The sequence below is a fragment of the Oryx dammah genome, unplaced genomic scaffold, assembly GCF_014754425.2.
Source record: "Oryx dammah isolate SB20612 unplaced genomic scaffold, SCBI_Odam_1.1 HiC_scaffold_17, whole genome shotgun sequence".
In the NCBI taxonomy this organism is placed as follows: domain Eukaryota; kingdom Metazoa; phylum Chordata; class Mammalia; order Artiodactyla; family Bovidae; genus Oryx; species Oryx dammah.
The window spans coordinates 45,343,306-45,364,204 of NW_024070201.1; the positions used below are offsets into that span (position 1 = coordinate 45,343,306).

The 20,899-nt window shown below is 54.2% G+C and overlaps 1 protein-coding gene across 1 annotated transcript in view; it reads left to right on the forward strand.

Annotated features, from left to right (window-relative positions):
- The window catches only part of DCHS1 (dachsous cadherin-related 1), a 37,218-nt gene extending 16,387 nt beyond the window's left edge, over window positions 1-20,831 (forward strand). The window contains exons 3-21 of the mRNA XM_040258504.1: window positions 6,581-6,769; window positions 6,861-7,092; window positions 7,195-7,431; window positions 7,749-8,774; window positions 8,996-9,189; window positions 9,400-9,496; window positions 9,601-9,758; window positions 9,962-10,826; window positions 10,915-11,154; window positions 11,251-11,376; window positions 12,185-12,394; window positions 14,132-15,010; window positions 15,135-15,248; window positions 15,418-15,629; window positions 15,718-15,872; window positions 16,071-16,201; window positions 16,315-16,598; window positions 16,952-17,090; window positions 17,752-20,831. Coding sequence (XP_040114438.1) covers window positions 6,581-6,769; window positions 6,861-7,092; window positions 7,195-7,431; window positions 7,749-8,774; window positions 8,996-9,189; window positions 9,400-9,496; window positions 9,601-9,758; window positions 9,962-10,826; window positions 10,915-11,154; window positions 11,251-11,376; window positions 12,185-12,394; window positions 14,132-15,010; window positions 15,135-15,248; window positions 15,418-15,629; window positions 15,718-15,872; window positions 16,071-16,201; window positions 16,315-16,598; window positions 16,952-17,090; window positions 17,752-20,363 — 8,100 coding nt within the window. The 3' untranslated portion in view covers window positions 20,364-20,831. The remainder of the gene's footprint in view (window positions 1-6,580; window positions 6,770-6,860; window positions 7,093-7,194; window positions 7,432-7,748; window positions 8,775-8,995; window positions 9,190-9,399; window positions 9,497-9,600; window positions 9,759-9,961; window positions 10,827-10,914; window positions 11,155-11,250; window positions 11,377-12,184; window positions 12,395-14,131; window positions 15,011-15,134; window positions 15,249-15,417; window positions 15,630-15,717; window positions 15,873-16,070; window positions 16,202-16,314; window positions 16,599-16,951; window positions 17,091-17,751) is intronic.
- Window positions 20,832-20,899: the final 68 nt, after the last annotated feature.

Here is a 20,899-nt window from a genome sequence, read left to right on the forward strand (position 1 = left end):
ACAGTGGAGTGGTGCTGTTGGGGGGAATGGATCAGAGGGTCGCAGGGGACCTCAGAGCAGGAACCAAGCCTTGGAGGTGCTAGCTGTTGATGGTGACATTTGCCAGAGGGTTCAGTCTTATTCAGTGAGCTGCACAGTCTGTGCAGAGGGTGAGGGTTACTGAGAAGATGAGAAAGCAGGGTGCAGGAGCTGGGCCAGGCAATCTTGGGGTTGAGAGAATTAAGACTGGATACAGAGAAATGTGTCTTGTGGTGTGAGGAAGTGAGAGGGGACTCTTTAAAGTTTCAGAGCTGTTCTGCGAAGGCAGAGATGGAGATTCTGCACACCCATGTGGCTCCTGTTCCCCAGGGCAGATGCCAGCATTTACAGAGCCCTCCAATCCTAGTCCAGTGCTTGACTGTCCTGGTAGATACACCCATCCATGCCCTTGGAGCTGAGCCCTAATGCAACTTGGGATCAGGCACAGGGATGAGAGATAACAGGAAGTATTCAGTGAGATCCCAATGTCCAGGAAGACCTCTCAGAGGACAAGGCAGGAACCCTGGACAGGCTGAGGGAGCCACAGACTTCCTGCAAGTCAGGCCTGGAGGAGATGGGTGGGGAGGCATGCAACTGGCAAGGCAGGCCAAAGCCAGATTGCAGAAGTCCTTGGACACCAAGCTGTGAGGGGTTAGGACTTTACTTGGAAGGCAGAGAGGGTCATTGAACTTCTTTGGTCCAGAAAAGGCAGGATCAGCTGGTTTTTTCTTTGTTTAAGACTTTATATTTGGGAGGCAGTTTTTGATTCATAGCACTATTAAGTGGAAGGTGTAGATTTTCCAAATGCCCCTGCCATGACTCACACTGTCAGCATCCCCCACCAGAGTGATACATTTGCTGCAACAGATGAATCTACATAACCATCATTATCACTCAAGTCCATAGCTTCCATTAGAGTTCACTCTTGGTGTTGTACCTTCTATGGGTTTGGACAAAAGTATATTGTATGTGTATAATGGACATATATAATGACATACAGTATAACACATAGAGAATAGTTTCACTGCCCTAAAAATCCTGTTCCCCTCATCCTTCCCTCCTCACTACAGATTGGTTTTTTTTTTTTTTTTACTTTACAATATTATATTGGTTTTGCCATACATCAACATAAATCTGCCACAGGCGTACACGTGTTCCCAATCCTGAACCCTCCTCCCACCTCCCTCCCCATACCATCCCTCTGGGTCATCCCAGTGCACCAGCCCCAAGCATCCTGTATCCTCCATCGAACCTAGACTGGCAATTCATTTCTTATATGATATTACATGTTTCAATGCCATTCTCCCAAATCATCCCACCTCTCCCTCTCCCACAGAGTTCAAAAGACTGTTCTATACATCTTTGTCTCTCTTTTGCTGTCTCACATACAGGGTTGTTATTACTATCTTTCTAAATTCCATATATATGTGTTAGTATACTGTATTGGTGTTTTTCTTTCTGGCTTACTTCACTCTGTATAATCGGCTCCAGTTTCATCCACCTCATTAGAACTGATTCAAATGTATTTTTTAAAATGGCTGAGTAATACTCCATTGTGTATATGTACCACAGCTTTCTTATCCATTCATCTGCTGATGGACATCTAGGTTGCTTCCATGTCCTGGCTATTATAAACAGTGTTGCGATGAACATTGGGGTACACGTGTCTCTTTCAATTCTGGTTTCCTCGGTGTGTAAGCCCAGCAGTGGGATTGCTGGGTCGTATGGCAGTTCTGTTTCAAGTTTTTTAAGGAATCTCCATACTGTTGTCCATAGTGGCTGTACTAGTTTGCATGCCCACCAACAGTGTAAGAGGGTTCCCTTTTCTCCATACCCTCTCCAGCATTGTGTTTTTGTTTGTTCTTTTGTTTGTTTGTTTTTGTTGTTGTTGTTGGGTTTTATTTGGCTGTACCATGTGGCATGTGGGCTCTTAGTTCCCCAACCAGGGATTGAACCCATGTCCCATGCAGTGGAAGCATGGAGTCTTAACCACTGACCCACCAGGGAAATCCCATGTTTTATGTTTGTTTGTTTGTTTGTTAGTTTGGAAGCTAACTTGCTTTAAGGATGAAAATAGATTAGATCAATGGTAAGTAATACATTGAAAACTTAGCACTGTAGGCCTGGCACTGAGAACAAAGAAAGGAGACAGTCTTGTTCCCAGGCAGGTCACAGTCTAGGCAAGGAGATACACCAGTAGCTAGTAATGTATCAGGTGGCATATGAAACACTATGAAAGCCTAGAGGCAGACCTTTGCAGAAGCAGTGATACTTTGCCAAGGGGATAATATGGGTGTATGGACAGGAACTCCAAGCCCACAGGAAAAGCTGCAGGACGCCATGATATGTCTTCATGGGCAGCATTGTTCAGGTTGGCCTCAACTGTGCTGATGAGAGAGTTATGGGGAGACGAGAGTAGACAGGGGCCAGATCAGCAGCTTTGACTTTATTTTAAAAATCACAGGGAACCAACGAGAGGTTCTAGGCGAATCTGATATGTCTTCTGGAAAGATTGCTTTGGCTCTCCCACAGAATTATGGATGCGGGAGTGGAGACTGGAGCCAGGGAGGTCTCTTAGGAGGAAACGTTTGTGCCTCAGAAGACCCCTGATCATCTTCTAGGAGCTGCTGTTTGCCTAGACTTTCAGGCCAGTGCCTGGACCTGGCTGACCTCCCGTTTGGCCAGACTCTGGGTGCTTGCCTGCCTACTGCTGTCCAACTTCCACCCACTCTCCCATGTGTTTACTCTCCCTCTTGGCCAAACACCAGTGGGCTGTGGCTTCTAACTTCCCTCCTCACTAGTGCCTGAAGCAAGAGGGCATCTCTCCAGGTGGTTTCCTGGAGTTTTTAGTAGTAGTAATCATAGGGAAGCAGGGGTGAAAATGACCACTGGGTGTTCATAATCTTTACAAGAAGGCTTAATATTTGACTCATTCAATATTCATTTGAATATCTGTTATTAGGGACACAGAATACAGTAATGATTGAGTAACTGCTACCTAATTCATGGAGTTTACAGTTTAGAGGGGAGATTCATATGCAAAGAAACAGTTTTACTGCGATAAAAGAAACTTCCATATGGAGATATATATGAGTTACAGATGGGCAATGCGAATGCTTTCCCAAAGAAAAGGACCTTTGAGCTGAGACAAAGGATAAGCAGGAGCTGACGAGGGAACCAGATACGGGCAGGGTTCCATACAGAGGTGACATGCTTGTTCAAGGGCCTACAAGTGGCTCATTGTCTCTGGAGTTTAAGGTGTGAGATGGAAGAGTGGGAGATGAGACTGCAGGAGGCCAGACAGTAAGGAATGAAGCCAAGCCAAGGAGTGTGAGCATTTTTCTTTAAAGGACATTGAAGCTTTTTGAGTAGAGGAATAATTAGATCATTATTTGTTCTCTCAAAAGATGCTTTTAGTGCAGAGCAGTGGTTCACAACAGCTGGTGATTTTGCCCTCTGAGGGGACATTTGTCAACATCTAAAGACATTTTTGGTCATCACAACTGGCGGGATTGATCAGTACCTAGTGGATTGCGTGTGCGCGAGCTTAGTCGCTCAGTTGTGTCTGACTTTTTGCGACCCCATGGACTGCAACCTGCCAGGCTTCTCTGTCCGTGGGATTTTCTAGGCAAGATTACTGGAGTGGGTTGCATTTCCTCCTCCAAGGGATCTTCCTGACTCAGGGATCGAACCCACGTCTCCTGCATCTCCTGCATTAACAGGCAGATTCTTTACCACTGAGCCAACCGGGAAGCCCATTTAGTAGCTAGAGATGCTGCCAAGCATTCTAAAATGCACATGACAGCACCACAACAAAGAGATATTCGGTCCAAAATGCCAGTCATGCGGAGCTTGAGAAGTCCTGGTGCAGAGGACAAGACTGGCGGGTTAGACACCTATCAAAACGGAACTAGAGTAGCCCAGGGGAGAGACGACTCAGGCCTGAGTCAGAACAGCGATAATGGTAATGGAGAGGAATAGACAAACAAGAAGGATAATGAGGATTTACTTGGTCCCCAGTTGATTGATATGTCGGCAGAGGAAAAGGGAAGAACAGATTTCTGGCTCGAGCAGCTGCGTAGATGGAAGAATCATTAGAGAAAGGTTGGAATGATCATGAGTTTAGTTTAGGACAGGTTGGATTTAAGGTGCCTGTGGGACATCCAAGTGGAGATGTTGAGCAGGCATCTGGATGTACAGGTTGGGAGCACAGAGGAGTGGTCTGGGTCAAAGTACAGATCATCATCAGAGCCACAGCAGTGGAAGAGAAGGCACTCAGAGAATGTGAAGAAGAAGTTGCCAAGGAAAGGTTCCAGGGAACAACAGTGTATAACAGACAGAGTAAGGCGAGGTGGAAGAAGGCTGGGCAGTGGGGAAGCAGTGGCAGGAGAAGCAGGAGAGACTCCTGGGAAGGAAGTCAGCATGGAGCAGATGCAGTAAGTTTGTGGTCTAGAAGGAATTTGAGAGAGTTCACACATGAAGGTCTTTATTTCTCCTTGCATTACAGCATTTGATGAGAGCTGGGGGCGGGGGAGCGGGGGGGCCGCGTGGAAACAAGAGGAGAGAGGTGAGGTTAGTTACAGCTTTCAGGCAAAGCTGGAGAGGGAGCTGACCAAGGTTGGACTGTGAAGTGGGGCTGAGAGCCTGCTAACAATGAAGGCTGTGCCTTTGTAGTTAAACCTCTGAGCAGAGGCTGCACAGGCCAGAAAACTCACTTCTGCCTTGGTCATTTCCAATCACTGGCCCCTGTGCCTTTTGGGGTCACTTCCTGACAACCTCCTTGACCACTATTTATTGCTTTCTTCCTGCAGCGAGTCAGAGGGCAGAGGTCTTTAACAGCTTCTGGAGATGGTGCTGCAGCTGTGCTGCTGCCTACCAGATGGATGCGGGGGGTGGGAGTTTGTCTCCTGGGATATCCGGGCCCATGGCCACAGTAAAGAGTTAGAGCAGGAGCTGTTTCCAGGGCTCAGCATGGCAAGGTCTTAGTGTCTCTCAGGAGGGTAAACAATGGCACAAATCACTTCTGTCAAGGGCCTGGGCAACAATCAGAAGTCCTTGGCTCGGCTTCTCTCTGAGCAACATTTTCTGGCTAAGAAAGGGGAACTCTCCAGCTTCCTTTCCACAGCATATCATGACCCTGAGGCCCTCATAGCCACAAAGAGTACTTTGTCACAGCTACAGCAGTCTGCACCAGCTAACCCACTGTTGAGGGCCTAATGTGCACCCAATTTATAAAACTTGCTTTGAAAGAAGCTTTTGTTGTAAGGCAGGGCAATCCAAATGTCTGTTTACTCAATGAACAAATTTACATAGAGTACCTACTGTGCACCTGGCCCTGTCTTAAGCTCTGAAGCTTTTGGAATAGCGTTTCCCGCTGATCTGACTCTGAAATGTTTAGAGGCTCCTGACTTTGGTGTCCAATCATAAACCTTACCTGAGCCAATCTGGGAGATGTCTGAGAAGTCACCAAGAAAGCCTTTCCCTATTTCTTAGTTTGGGGGAGCCCTTGGAACTTAATGGCCTGAATATTATCCTATAGACTTGCAGTTCTGTCTCTCATTTCCAGTGAGATTGGCTCGAGAGATGAAGGGATGTGAAGGGTGCATAAGCCACATCCATAAAGGCATAGAGCAGACCCTCATCAGCCCAGCGATCAATCAGATCCCACTTAATGACCAAACTCAATAAAGAGCAGGCCTATAACAGCAGTCTGAATAACTCTGTAGGTCAGCCAGTTCTCTGCTTGGAGTGATTCTGAGACTTGGTGATGTTTATTAACTTGTGACCCACCTGGAGCTTGCTGTCACAGCCCTTAGCACTTTCCTTCTAAATATAGTTGGTCCTCATCCATTTGCAGATTCTGTATTTGTGAATTCGCCAACTGTCTAAAATTTCTCTGTAACCCTTGAATCCACACTCATGGAGTTTTCATTGTCATTTCCGGACATGTGCAGAAGGATGGAAAATTCAAGTCTCTCGATGAGCACATTCTGGCTGAGGTTGAACAAGGCAATGCCCTGCCTTCGTGTTTCAGCTCTTATGTTGTAAACAAGGGTCCTTTTCGTGGTCTATTTGGTGCCACATTTTTCACATTTTTGTGCTTTCTGTTTGGTGATTTTGCTGTTTAAAATGGTCCCCAACTGTAGTGCTCAAGTGCTGTCTCTGTTCTTAAAAGCAAGAGGGCTGTGCTGTGCCTTATAGAGAAAATACATGTCAGTTTCACTTAGATATGAGTTGTGCCATTAGCCCTGAGTTCAGTGTTAGTCAGCCAACAATATATATTAAATAAGGTGCCTTTAAAGAGAAACGCACATAAAACAAAGTTATATATCGATCAGTTGACAAAAATGTTGTGATCAGAGGCTCATAGGAAGTTAACCCAAGTGGTGAGATCTGAGCTGGGTTTAGAGTTTAGCCTGTAACCTACTAGTCCCTTCTGTGTATCCACCATCCAAAGACTCTGGGCACTAACTGGCCAAGGGTCTGCTCCTTCTAATTCCTACTTAACTATGGCTTTTCTGGCCAAAAAGATGGGGCATCACTCACCCCAGCCTCTCCCCAGGTGACAGCCACAGATGCAGACAGTGGCCCATTTGGCCTCCTCTCCTATTCCTTGGGTGCCGGACTTGGGACCTCAGGGTCTCCCCCGTTCCGCATTGATGCCCACAGTGGCGACGTGTGCACGACCCGGACCCTGGACCGTGATCAGGGACCCTCAAGCTTTGACTTCACAGTGACAGCTGTGGATGGGGTGAGTGGGCACACTGTGGGCAGGTTGGGGGGAGGGCACTCAGCAGGGCCAATCAAGACCCACCTGACTTAATGGCTGCATGTCTCACTAGGGAGGCCTCAAGTCTATGGTATATGTGAAGGTGTTTGTGTCAGATGAGAATGACAACCCACCTCAGTTTTATCCACGGGAGTATGCTGCCAGTCTGAGCGCCCAGAGTGCACCAGGCACAGCTGTGCTGAGGGTACGTGCCCATGACCCTGATCAGGGACCCCATGGGCGACTCTCCTACCATATCCTGGCTGGCAACAGCCCCCCGCTCTTTGCCTTGGACGAGCACTCAGGTGAGGATCCTCCCATTCCCAGGGCCCTGCCTGCCCTCCACCCCAACCCTTCCAGTGATATTCTGTTTCCTTATGCATCTCCACTTCTGTCCCTCCTCCCAGGGCTATTGACGGTAGCCTGGCCCTTGGCCAGACGGGCCGGTTCCATGGTGCAGCTGGAGATCGGGGCTCGGGATGGAGGTGGCCTGCAGGCAGAGCCCAGTGCCCGAGTCAACATCAGCATTGTGCCTGGAACTCCTGTACCACCAGTATTTGAGCAGCTTCAGTATGTCTTTTCTGTGCCAGAGGATGTGGCACCAGGCACCAGTGTGGGCGTAGTCCAGGCACACAATCCACCAGGTATCCCTTATCATTATATCCACGTGGTGCCGTACCCAGACACCCCAATGTAACCCTCGGGTATCACACCACTGACGGTCCCAATACAAAACACTCTGGTTCTAGTCCCCGCCACCTCCTTGGGCGGCACTCTGCTTCATCCCCAGGTACACGAATATCACCCTAGTGCCACCCAGCTTCTCTGCCAACACCTGCCTCTCCTCTAATACTTTGAAAGGCCCAGATGTGGACACTACCTAGCCCTTTTGGGGATCAGAGTCTGGGCTCCAACTTAGAAGGTGTCCCCATCTCTTTTCTGACTGCTCTCTTTTCCCTAGGTCGCTTGGGACCTGTGACCCTCGCCCTATCGGGGGGTGATCCCCGAGGACTCTTCTCCCTAGATGGGGCCACTGGGCTGTTACAGACACTTCGCCCTCTGGACCGGGAGCTGCTGGGACCAGTGCTGGAGCTGGAGGTGCGGGCAGGCAGTGGAGTGCCGCCGGCTTTCGCCGTAGCTCGAGTGCGCGTGCTACTGGACGATGTGAACGACAACTCCCCTGCCTTCCCTGCGCCTGAAGACACAGTGCTGCTGCCATCGAGCACTGCCCCAGGGACCCTCATCTATACACTGCGGGCTCTGGACCCCGACTCAGGAGTTAACAGTCGAGTCACCTTTACCCTGCTTGCTGGCGGTGGTGGGGCCTTCACTGTGGACCCCACCACAGGCCACATACGGCTTATGGGACCTCTGGGGCCTCCAGGGGGGCCAGCCCATGAACTGGAGCTGGAAGCTCGGGATGGAGGCTCCCCACCTCGCACCAGCCACTTTCGACTGCGGGTGGTGGTACAGGACTTGGGGACCCGTGGGTTGGCTCCCCACTTCGACAGCCCTACCTACCGTGTAGACCTGCCCTCAGGCACCACCCCTGGAACTCAAGTCCTACAAGTGCAGGCTCGAGCACCAGATGGGGGCCCTGTCACTTACCACCTTGCAGCAGATGGGCCAGGTAGCCCCTTTGGCCTGGAACCACAGAGTGGATGGCTCTGGGTGCGGGCAGCACTGGACCATGAGGCCCAGGAGTTGTACACACTGAAAGTAATGGCAGTGTCTGGATCCAAAGCTGAGTTGGGGCAGCAGACAGCCACAGCCACTGTGAGGGTCAGCATCCTCAACCAGAACGACCACAGTCCCCGCTTGTCTGAGGAGCCCACCTTCCTGGCTGTGGCCGAGAACCAGCCCCCAGGGACAAGCGTGGGTCGGGTCTTTGCCACTGACCGAGATTCAGGACTCAATGGACGTCTGACCTACAGCCTGCGACAGCTGTCAGAAGACAGCAAGGCCTTCCGCATCCACCCCCAGACTGGTGAGCACTGGGACCCAAAATCTGAGATCCCATAGCCTCATCCTCAGAATGGTGAACACCCAGACACGATCCCCGGAGCCTGGTTGTGGGGACGAGGACTGAGCCCGGAGTTTTCCCTGGGCATTCCTTTCCACACTCCCCCAACCTCAGCCTCTCACAGACCCCAGGCTCTTCATCTCTGGCTACCCCATACATGCTCTCTGTCTGTCCTGCACTTGCAGGAGAGGTGACCACACTACAAACTCTGGACCGCGAGCGGCAAAGCAGCTACCAGCTTCTGGTGCAGGTTCAGGATGCGGGGAGCCCACCCCGCAGCACCACAGGCACCGTACATATCGCAGTGCTTGACCTCAATGACAACAGCCCCACCTTCCTGCAGGCCTCAGGGGCTGCTGGTGGAGGCCTCCCCATACAGGTATGTGAAGCTGCAGGGCCCTGCCTCGAAGAAGTAGGAGAGAATGTGGGTGTCCTCTTAGAACTCTAGATAGAGGTAAAAGAAACTGCATCTTGGAACAGCTGTGAGAGTAGAAAGGGGGCTTTGTCTGCACAGAGGTTAAAGGAATGTATCCTGAGTTGTCTCAAGAACGGAGGGAGAAAACTGTATATGAGTTGTGTGTTCCCACAGGTACCAGATGGTGTGCCTCCAGGAACATTGGTGACAACTCTGCAGGCCAAGGATCCAGATGAGGGGGAGAATGGAACCATCCTGTATATACTAACTGGTATATGGGGAGTGGAAAGAAGGGAGCTGGTGGTGGGTGGCCTGTCCTCATGATATGCCTAGCTCTGGAATGGAAGCCCTCATCCTTGGTCTGCCCGTCCCCAGGTCCTGGCTCAGAGCTCTTCTCTCTGCACCCTCACTCGGGAGAGCTGCTCACGGCAGCACCCCTGATCCGAGCAGAGCGGCCACACTACGTGCTGACATTGAGCGCTCATGACCAAGGCAGCCCCCCTCGGAGCTCCAGCCTCCAGCTGCTAGTGCAGGTATGGCTGCCCTTCCTCCAATCTATCCAGGTCTCCTTGGCCACCCGCGTGGGCACCCCTTCCCAGAGCGCCATCTTCCTAAGCCCTTGTGCCCTCTCCTGTAGACAGGCTACTCTGACCGCCCCTCCTGCTACTCAGGCCAGCCCAGATTCCCTTTTACTTGGGTCCCCCTGATTCCGTCCTCCTTCCCGGGTCCACAACAGGTGCTTCCCTCCACTCGCTCGGCTGAGCCTCCACCGGAACCCTCAGAGCCAGACCCGGTGGCGCCTGTGCCTGTCGTGCTGACCGTGACAGCAGCCGAGGGGCTCCGGCCCGGCTCCCTGTTGGGCTCTGTGGCGCTGCCGGAGCAGGCAGGGGTGGGCGCCCTTACCTACACACTGGTGGGCGGCGCCGACCCAGAGGGCACCTTTGCGCTGGACGCGGCCACTGGGCGCTTGTACCTGGCGCGGCCCCTGGACTTCGAGGCGGGTCCGGCTTGGCGCGCGCTCACGGTGCGCGCCGAGGGCCCGGGAGGCGCGGGCGCGCGGCTGCTGCGAGTGCAGGTGCGCGTCCAGGACGAGAACGAGCACGCGCCGGCTTTCGCGCGCGACCCGCTGGCGCTGGCGCTCCCAGAGAACCCGGAGCCGGGCGCGACCTTGTACACTTTCCGCGCTTCCGACGCCGATGGCCCCGGCCCCAACAGCGACGTGCGCTACCGCCTGCTGCGCCAGGAGCCGCCTGTGCCCGCGCTTCGCCTGGACGCGCGCACCGGGGCGCTCAGCGCCCCGCGAGGCCTGGATCGGGAGACCACTCCCGCTCTGTTGCTGCTCGTGGAAGCCACTGACCGGCCCGCCAACGCCAGCCGCCGCCGCACAGCACGCGTTTCCGCGCGCGTCTTTGTCACGGATGAGAATGACAACGCTCCAGTCTTTGCCTCGCCGTCACGTGTGCGCCTCCCTGAGGATCAGCCGCCCGGGCCCACGGCGCTGCACGTGGTAGCCCGGGACCCCGACCTGGGCGAGGCCGCACGGGTGTCCTATCGCCTGGCAGCTGGCGCGGACGGCTATTTCCGGCTACACCCCAGCACTGGTGAGTTGGACCGCTAGGAGGGATGGGGACGAGGAGGATGCTAATGCAGAGCGAGTGTTTCCTTCCAACCTGCCCACCGCTCACCTAGGAGCGCTGTCCGTGGTGCGGTCTCTGGACCGCGAACAGCGAGCTGAGTACGTGCTGACTGTGGTGGCCTCTGACCACGGCTCCCCACCGCGCTCGGCCACGCAGCTTCTGACTGTCAGTGTCGCCGACGTCAACGACGAGGCACCCGCTTTCCAACAGCTGGAGTACAGCGTCCTCTTGCGGGAGAACAGCCCGCCTGGAACATCTCTGCTCACTCTGCAGGCAACCGACCCCGATCTGGGTAAGCATGAGGAGGGGATGAGTTGGAAGAGGGAGGGACTGGGTCAAGAAAGGGTATATTCACCCTGTGATCTTACCCAACGTTGGCTCTCCTCAGGGACCAACGGGCAAGTGACTTATGGAGGCATCTCTGGCGAAAACTTCTCCCTAGACCCAGACACTGGGGTCCTTAGCACTCTCCGGGCCCTGGATCGGGAGGAGCAGGAGGAGATCAACCTGACAGGTATACGCTGACAGGTTCCCCAAAGCCTGAGGTGGCATAAACATCAGTGTTACATGGGCAGGACCCCCAAAGTACCTTCAAGAAACTTCTACCTCTTAAAGCACAGCTTGTATTTTTAATCCTTTGGGGGAGTTTGTCAGAGTACAAGGTGAACTGATTTCTAGGCTGTCACCACTGTGATTATACTAATTCTCAAATACATAATGTCACAGCTGTGCCTTCTAGGATTCCCTCAGATTACACTGTAGCCATTTAACAGAGGCTCATATGGAGAAGGCAGTGGCAACCCACTCCAGAACTCTTGCCTGGAAAATCCCATGGGCAGAGGAGCCTGGTAGGCTGCAGTCCATGGGGTCTCGAAGAGTCAGATATGGCTGAGCGACTTCACTTTCACTTTTCACTTTCATGCATTGGAGAAGGAAATGACAACCCACTCCAGTGTTCTTGCCTGGGAAATCCCAGGGACAGGGGAGCCTGGTGGGCTGCCATCTGTGGGGTTGCACAGAGTCGAACATGACTGAAGCGACTTAGCAGCAGCAGCAGCAGCATATGGATACTGAGTACCAAAGAGGTTAGCTTAGGCTAACACAGCTTGGAAGTGGCAGAGCTGGGACTTGAACCCAGATCTCTTGTTATCTCATTTAGTGCTTTTCCTGTTACACTACCACATATATGTATGCGTGCCTGTGTGCTTGTGGGGTGTGAAAAGGTGGACATATTCTGATTTTTGTGTGTACCTGGTGAACACATGTGGTGTGGATTCCTCCATGGGAGCGGGATAAATCTCACTGACTTTGTTTCCCAACAGTATATGCCCGGGACGGGGGCTCGCCTCCACTGTTGGCCCATGTCACAGTGCGAGTGGCTGTGGAGGATGAGAATGACCATGCCCCAACCTTCGGGAGTGCCCATCTCTCCCTGGAGGTGCCCGAGGGCCAGGACCCCCAGACCCTTACCACGCTGCGGGCCTCTGACCCGGATGTGGGAGCCAATGGGCAGCTGCAGTACCGCATCCTGGGTGAGAACCTTCCCGTGCCTACTTGCCCAGGGCTACTTCTTATTGGCCTGTGTCCCAGGCCCAGTGTGCCTGGATCCCCTTTTCCTTCTCTTTATGTTTCTGGGTCTCCAAGCATCTCTTTCTATGCCCCTCCAGTACTTGATCTCCCTCTTTGTCTCTTTTTATCTTCCTGTATCTTTTCTTTCTTGATTGTCTCTCCCTGTAGAGTAGTTGTTCTCAAACCTTTTCATCTCAGGAACCTTAACATTATTTTTTTAAACTTTTTATTTTATATTGGAGTACAGTTGATTAACTATAACAGTTGTGATAGTTTCAGGTGTACTGCAAAGTGATTCAGTTATCATATACATGTAATCTGTTCTTTTTCAAATTCTTTTCCCGTTTAGGTTATTACATAATGTTGAGTAGAGTTCCTTGTGCTATACAGTTGGTCCTTGTTGGTTATCCATTTTAAACACAGTAGCATGTACATGTCAATTGCAAACTCCCTAACTGTCCCTTCTCCCCACCCTTCCCCTTTAAGGTCTATAAGTCTGTGAGTCTGTTTCTGTTTTGTAAATAAATTTGTATCATTTCTTTTTAGATTCCACATATAAGTGATATATATTTCTCTTCCCTGTCTGACTTTCTTCACTCAGTATGACAATGTCTGGATCCATCCATGTTGCTGCAAATGGCGTTATTTCACTTTTAATGACTGAATAATATTTTATTGTATATATGTACCACATCTTCTTTACCCATTCATCTGTGGATGGAATGTTAGGTTGCTTCCATGTCTTGGCTACTGTAAACAGTGCTGCAGTGAACATTGAGGGATGCGTGTATTCTTTTGGACTATATTTTTCTTCAGATGTGTTCCCAGGAATAGGATTGAAGGATCATATGGTATCTCTAGTTTTTAAAGGAACCTCGATACTGTTCTCCATAGTGGCTGTACCAGTTTATATTCCCACCAACAGTGTAGGATGGAGGAACCCTTATATCTTAATTTTTAAGAACTGTAAAGAACTTTGGCTTATATAATATCAGCATTTATTGATGCAATAAAATATGATATAATAATTGAACATATAAAATATATAATAAACACATACCGTTAATTACCACATTTGGTATTAAAACTGAGAACATTTTTAAATATCACTGCAAAACAAGCTGATGAAGCGTGCCACTTGCTGTATTTCTGCACAGGCCCAAGGAGATTTACTGTCCATTTTGTTGGACAATAATGAGGTTGCAAAGATTAAAGCAAATATGATTGAACACAAGCTAACAAAGCTGAGTGAATCTATGAAAACTGATTTATGCTTTAAACTTTCTACCTGGGATATTCTGGAAACCACACCATTATATAAGCACACATTCCATTAACCATCCAAGTTATGGCACCATCATATGTCATGTAGCATCTGGACTCCACTCTGCATTTGTGAGTTGCTGAGAATGGAAAAGTCATATAATGTCTTAGTATTGCTGTGAAAATAGTTCTGAGCTTATGTACTTCCAAAAGGGTCTCAGGGGGATTCTTGTGGCCCCCAGACCACACTTTGAGAAAAACTACTTTATAGTCTCTTTCTTTAGCTTTTGTGTTTCTCTGCCTTTATTCTACTTTCCCTCTCCTGCCCTTCTCCTTCTCTCTCTCCTTCCCTCCCTTTCTTCTCCGTTGCCTGTAAATCACCCTGTCTCCCATGGGCTGACACATGTATGTTTCTGTGTGCATGCCCTTCTCTGCAGATGGGGACCCATCAGGAGCCTTCGTCCTGGACCTAGCCTCTGGGGAGTTTGGCACCATGAGGCCACTAGACCGGGAGGTGGAGCCAGCATTCCAGCTGCTGGTAGAAGCCCGGGATGGAGGCCAGCCAGCTCTCAGCGCTACGCTGCTTGTGACGGTGACAGTGCTGGATGCCAATGACCACGCCCCAGCCTTCCCTGTGCCCTCCTACTCTGTGGAGGTGCCTGAGGACGCACCTGCAGGGACCCTGCTGCTGCAGCTGCAGGCTCATGATCCTGATGCTGGGGCCAATGGTCGTGTGACCTACTACCTGGGTACAGGTGCTGCAGGAGCCTTCCTGCTAGAGCCCAGCTCTGGGGAATTGCGCACAGCCACCACCCTTGACAGAGAGCAGTGTCCCAGCTATGCCTTTACAGTGAATGCAGTGGACAGTGCAGCTGCTGGGCCCCTAAGCACCACAGTGCCCGTCACCGTCACAGTGCGTGATGTCAATGACCATGCGCCCACCTTCCCCACCAGTCCCCTGAGGCTGCGCCTGCCCCGCCCAGGCCCTGTCCTCAGCACTCCAACTCTGCCTCTGGCCACTCTGCGAGCTGAAGACCGTGATGCTGGTGCCAATGCCTCCATCCTGTACCGGCTAGCAGGCACACCACCTCCTGGCACCACCGTGGACTCTTACACTGGTGAAATCCGTGTGTCCCGCTCCCCTGTATCTCTGAGCCCCCGAGATCGTGTCCTCTTCATTGTGGCAACTGACCTTGGCCGTCCAGCTCGCTCTGCCACTGGTGTGGTCATTGTTGGGCTGCAAGGGGAGTCTGAGCATGGACCCCGCTTTCCCCGGGCCAGTAGTGAAGCCATGCTCCGTGAGAATGCACCCCCAGGTGAGTCCCTAACCATGTCTCCCAGCTTTGTATCCCTGGATGGGCTGGGGTTGCTCACTGAAAATGCTCCCCAAACTCCCTCAGTCTAGTGCTCACACTTCAACCAAGGCCCTCCTCTCTTTAGGGACTCCCGTTGTCTCCCCCAAGGCTATCCATGCAGGGGGCTCAAGTGGACCCATCACATACAGCATTCTCAGTGGGAATGAGAAAGGGACATTCTCCATCCAGCCTAGTACAGGTAAGGGGCAGGTGCAGGGGGCTCTGGGGGACAGGTTCCTGGGGGAGCTCCTCTTTGGACCCCAGGAGACTCTGGTTGAGGAGGGGCTTCCCTGAAGTGGTAGGCCTCAGAGACAGAGGCGCTAGGGCAAGCAAGAGGTCTGTCAGTGATCCATTCTGTCTTCCTCCAGGAGCCATCACAGTCCGCTCAGCAGAGGGGCTGGATTTTGAGGCAAACCCACGGCTGCGACTAGTGCTGCAGGCGGAGAGTGGAGGAGCCTATGCCTTCTCTGTGCTTACCCTAACCCTGCAAGATGCCAATGACAATGCGCCCCGCTTCCTGCAGCCCCACTACGTGGCCTTCCTGCCAGAGTCCAGGCCCTTGGAGGGACCCCTGCTGCAGGTGTGGGGTGTGATAGGAAGATGGGGGCAGGGCTGGGCAGACTTTGTCTGCCACCAGGCCAGTGCCAGCAGCCTCCTACTCCCACCAGGTGGAAGCAGATGACCTGGACCAAGGCCTAAGTGGACAGATCTCCTACAGTCTGGCCGCATCCCAGCCAGCCCGGGGATTGTTCCATGTAGACCCGGCCACGGGCACTATCACCACCACAGCTATCCTGGACCGCGAGATATGGGCCGAAACACGGTGAAGCTTGGCTCTGTAGACCCTGAGACTCTTTCCTGGGTCCATGCAATTTCGAGTCCTGCATTAAATCCCTTTCAATCCCTAGGCCACATCCTGAGTTCCCCCCTTCCCCTCTGCCACCTGTCCTGAGCCCTCCTGTCCCTGCCCAGGGTTCTCACTTATCCCAGGCCCCACCCCCTGATTGTGCTCTGTGTTCAGGCTGGTGCTGATGGCCACAGACAGAGGAAGCCCAGCCCTGGTGGGCTCAGCTACCCTGACGGTGTTGGTCATCGACACCAATGACAATCGCCCCACCATCCCCCAGCCCTGGGAGCTCCGAGTGTCAGAAGGTAAGGACTGGGTCAAGTGAGAGGTATAATGGGTGGTAGGGAAGCATTATTGCCCACCATGGGGCTCCAGGACTCTGCGACTGTAACAAACACACTTGTGCCATGCATTGTAGATGCACTGTTGGGCTCGGAGATCGCACAGGTAACGGGGAATGATGTGGACTCAGGACCGGTGCTGTGGTATGTTCTGAGCCCTTCTGGGCCCCAGGATCCCTTCAGTGTCGGCCGCTATGGAGGCCGCCTCTCCCTCACGGGCCCCTTGGATTTTGAGCAGCGCGACCGCTACCACCTACAGCTCCTGGCACACGACGGGCCTCACGAGGGCCGGGCCAACCTCACGGTGCTCGTGGAGGATGTCAATGACAACGCCCCTGCCTTCTCACAGACTCTCTACCAGGTGCCAGTGCCCACCCCCGCCCCGGGCCCAGGGCTGCTCATGACGGAGGGAAGTGACAATGCTAGAAGGAGCTGCGGTGGGCTGTATGTTGGAACTGACTTGGGGACAGAGCTTGGGGGATATAAAGGTCCCATCTCAAACCAGCCTTCCCAGGCCTAAGAAGTGTGTCCAGGTTCTGCATTCAGGGCCAAGAAATGGGGGGAAGGGGGACAATTTGAATATTAAGGGGTGTAAGGGCTCCAAGCTGGAACGGGTGCCACGCAGAGCTCATGGGACCGAGCTGCAGAACAGAGGCTGAGTGAGCAGCAAGGCAGCTGAGAGGCTCAGCCGTAAACTTCTGTCTTATACCTCAGGTGATGCTGCTTGAGCACACACCCCCGGGCAGTGCGATTCTCTCCGTCTCGGCCACTGACCGGGACTCGGGTGCCAACGGTCACGTCTCCTACCACCTGGCTTCCCCTGTTGAGGGCTTCAGCATTGACCCCAACAACGGTGTGTCCTTCCTGGCATCTACCCCTTATCTTTGACAGTGCTGGGGCATATTTTGACCTCATCCCTAGAATTTCTTGCCTGAACTCCTGACTCCTAGATCTCTGACCTAGGAAGGACATTTCCCTGCTTTTGTATCTTTTTTTTTTTTAATTAATTAACTTATTTTTGGCCGTGCTGCATCTTCACTGTTGCTCGCAGGCTTTGTGTAGTGGCAGTGGGCAGGGCTACTTTTCATTGCAGTGCCTGGGCTTCTCATTGTGGTGGCTTCCTTCATTGTGGAGCATGGGCTCCAGGCACTCAGGCTTCCGTAGTTGCATCATGCAGGATCAGTAGCTGTGGCGCACAGGCTTTGGTTGCTCACGGCATGTGGGATCTTCTTGGACCAAGGATCAAACCTTTCCGTGTCCCCTGCATTGGCGGGTGGATTCTTATCCACTGGGCCACCAGGGAAGTCCCCCTTTGTCTCTGTTTTAAGCACTGTCCTGACTGCATGTCTAGAAGCTATTCTCTGAATCCTGGAGCCGCTTCCATAATCTCCCAGCACACAGGCCACTCCCTGGAATCTGACTTCCAAGGCTAATTCCCCTTCCCCGGAGGGTCATTCTGCTCACCCACGGTCTCTGCTGATGGCATATTTCTCTTCATTCTGTTTTCATCTCAGGGACCCTGTTCACAACAGTGGGGACAGTGGCCTTGGGCCATGAAGGGCCAGGCATGGTGGACGTGGTGCTGGAAGCCCGAGACCACGGAGTGCCGGGTCGGGCCGCCCGCGCCACAGTGCACGTGCAGCTGCAGGATCAGAACGACCATGCCCCGAGCTTCACGCTGCCACACTACCGCGTGGCTGTGACTGAGGATCTGCCGCCCGGCTCCACCCTGCTCACCCTGGAGGCCACAGATGCCGACGGGAGCCGCAGCCACACCGCCGTGGACTACAGCATTGTCAGTGGCAACCGGGGCCGAGTCTTCCAGCTGGAACCCCGGCTGTCGGAGGCTGGGGAGAGTGATGGACTAGGCCCCCGGGCCCTGGGCTGCCTGGTGTTGCTTGAGCCTCTAGACTTTGAAAGCCTAACCCAGTACAACCTAACTGTGGCGGCAACTGACCGGGGGCAGCCACCTCGAAGTTCGGTTGTGCCAGTCACCGTCAGCGTGCTGGATGTCAACGACAACCCACCTGTCTTCACCCGCGCAGCCTACCGTGTGGCGGTGCCTGAGGACACGCCTGTGGGAGCCGAGCTGCTGCACGTGGAGGCCTCCGACGCTGATCCGGGACCCCATGGCCTTGTGCACTTCACCCTCAGCTCAGGCGACCCCCTGGGGCTCTTTGAGCTGGATGAGAGCTCCGGGGACTTGCGACTGGCCCGCCCCTTGGACTGTGAGACGCAGGCTCGACATCAGCTTGTAGTGCAGGCTGCCGACCCTGCCGGGGCACACTTTGCCCTGGCACCAGTGACCATTGAGGTCCAGGACGTGAATGACCACGGCCCCGCCTTCCCTCTGAGCTTGCTTAGCACCAGCCTGGCTGAGAACCAGCCTCCAGGCACTCTCGTTACCACCCTGCACGCAATTGATGGGGATGCCGGGGCTTTCGGAAGGCTCCATTACAGCCTTCTGGAGGCTGGGCCGGGGCCCGAGGGCCGCGAGGCGTTTGCGCTGAACAGCTCAACTGGGGAGTTGCGGGCACGAGTGGCCTTTGACTACGAGCACACTGGCAGCTTCCAGCTGCTGGTGGGAGCTACAGATGCCGGGAACCTGTCCGCCTCAGTCACTGTGTCAGTGCTGGTGACCGGTGAGGATGAGTATGACCCAGTGTTCCTGGCTCCAGCTTTCCACTTTCAGGTGCCAGAAGGTGCGCGGCGTGGCCACAGCCTGGGTCACGTGCAGGCCACAGACGAGGATGGAGGTGCTGACGGCCTGGTGCTGTACTCGCTGGCTGCCTCATCCCCCTATTTTGGTATCAACCAGACTACAGGTGCCCTGTACCTGCGGGTGGACAGCCGGGCACCAGGCAGCGGAACAGGCACCTCCGGGGGTGGGGGCCGGACCCGACGTGAGGCACCACGGGAGCTGAGGCTGGAGGTGGTGGCAAGGGGGCCTCTGCCTGGTTCTCGGAGTGCCACAGTGCCCGTGACTGTGGACATCACCCACACTGCGCTGGGCCTGGCACCTGACCTCAACCTGCTCTTGGTGGGAGCTGTGGCGGCCTCTCTGGGAGTCGTGGTGGTGCTTGCCCTGGCAGCCCTTGTCCTGGGACTGGTGCGGGCCCGGAGCCGCAAAGCTGAGGCGGCGCCTGGCCCAATGTCCCAGGCGGCACCCCTGGCTAGCGGCTCGCTGCAGAAACTGGGCCGAGAGCCACCCAGCCCGCCGCCCTCAGAGCACCTGTATCACCAGACTCTCCCCAGCTACGGTGGGCCAGGAGCTGGAGGACCCTACCCCCGCGGTGGCTCCCTGGACCCTTCACACTCAAGCGGCCGAGGCTCAGCAGAGGCTGCGGAAGATGACGAGATCCGCATGATCAACGAGTTCCCCCGCGTGGCCAGTGTGGCCTCCTCCCTGGCTGCCCGCGGCCCTGACTCCGGCATCCAGCAGGATGCAGACGGACTGAGTGACACCTCCTGTGAGCCACCTGCCCCCGACACCTGGTATAAGGGCCGTAAGGCAGGGCTGCTGCTGCCGGGTGCAGGAGCCACTCTGTACCGAGAAGACGGCCCCCCAGCCACTGCCACCACCTTCCTGGGGGGCTGTGGCCTAAGCCCCGCACCCACTGGGGACTACGGCTTTCCAGCAGATGGCAAGCCCTGTGTGGCGGGAGCGCTGACGGCCATCGTGGCCGGTGAGGAGGAGCTCCGTGGCAGCTACAACTGGGACTACCTGCTGAGCTGGTGCCCTCAGTTCCAGCCGCTGGCCAGTGTCTTCACAGAGATCGCCCGGCTCAAGGATGAAGCTCGGCCGTGTCCCCCGGCGCCCCGTATTGACCCACCACCCCTCATCACTGCCGTGGCCCACCCAGGAGCCAAGTCCGTGCCCCCCAAACCAGCCAGCACGGCCGCAACCCGGGCCGTCTTCCCACCAGCCTCTCACCGCTCCCCCATCAGCCATGAAGGCTCCCTGTCCTCGGCGGCCATGTCCCCCAGCTTTTCACCTTCACTGTCTCCTCTGGCCGCTCGCTCACCCGTCGTTTCACCGTTTGGGGTGGCCCAGGGCCCCTCAGCCTCAGCTCTGAGCGCAGAGTCTGGCCTGGAGCCACCAGACGACACCGAGCTCCATATCTAGGTGTGGCCCGGGCCGGGCCCCGACCTGGGATGCGCACAGTGTCCCCAATGCAGGCCCCATCTGAGCCTGCCCGGGCAGCCTCGGACCATGATTGGCCACAGGGGAGGCCAGCTCCCCACCCCAGAGTCCTCCAGTAGGGGCAGGTCTCATGTCTTGCCCCAGCCCTGGCAGAGCCCCAGTACCACGAGGCCCAGTTGGGCACTGACCTATGGCCAGGTCCAACACAGGGAGAGAGATGAGGAAGGAGGCAGCAGCCCCGGGGTTCCCCTCAGTGAGGGCCTCTTGCCCTGTGCCAGCACCCTGAGATGGAGCTGAGACTTTATTTATTGGGGGGTAGGGGAGTGGGGGCAGCCCCTGCAACTTTGTTCGGGCCCAGCTCCTTTGGGTTCCACTGACACCCCTGCCCCTGCCCAGAATCAAGTGCCAATTCTCACTCTGGAGCCTTAATAAACTGCAGTTTGTATCCAGTGTCCGGATCTGTTCTCTGGGCCCATAGGGACGGGGCAGTGATGGAAAGGCTCCTGACACCTTGTAGA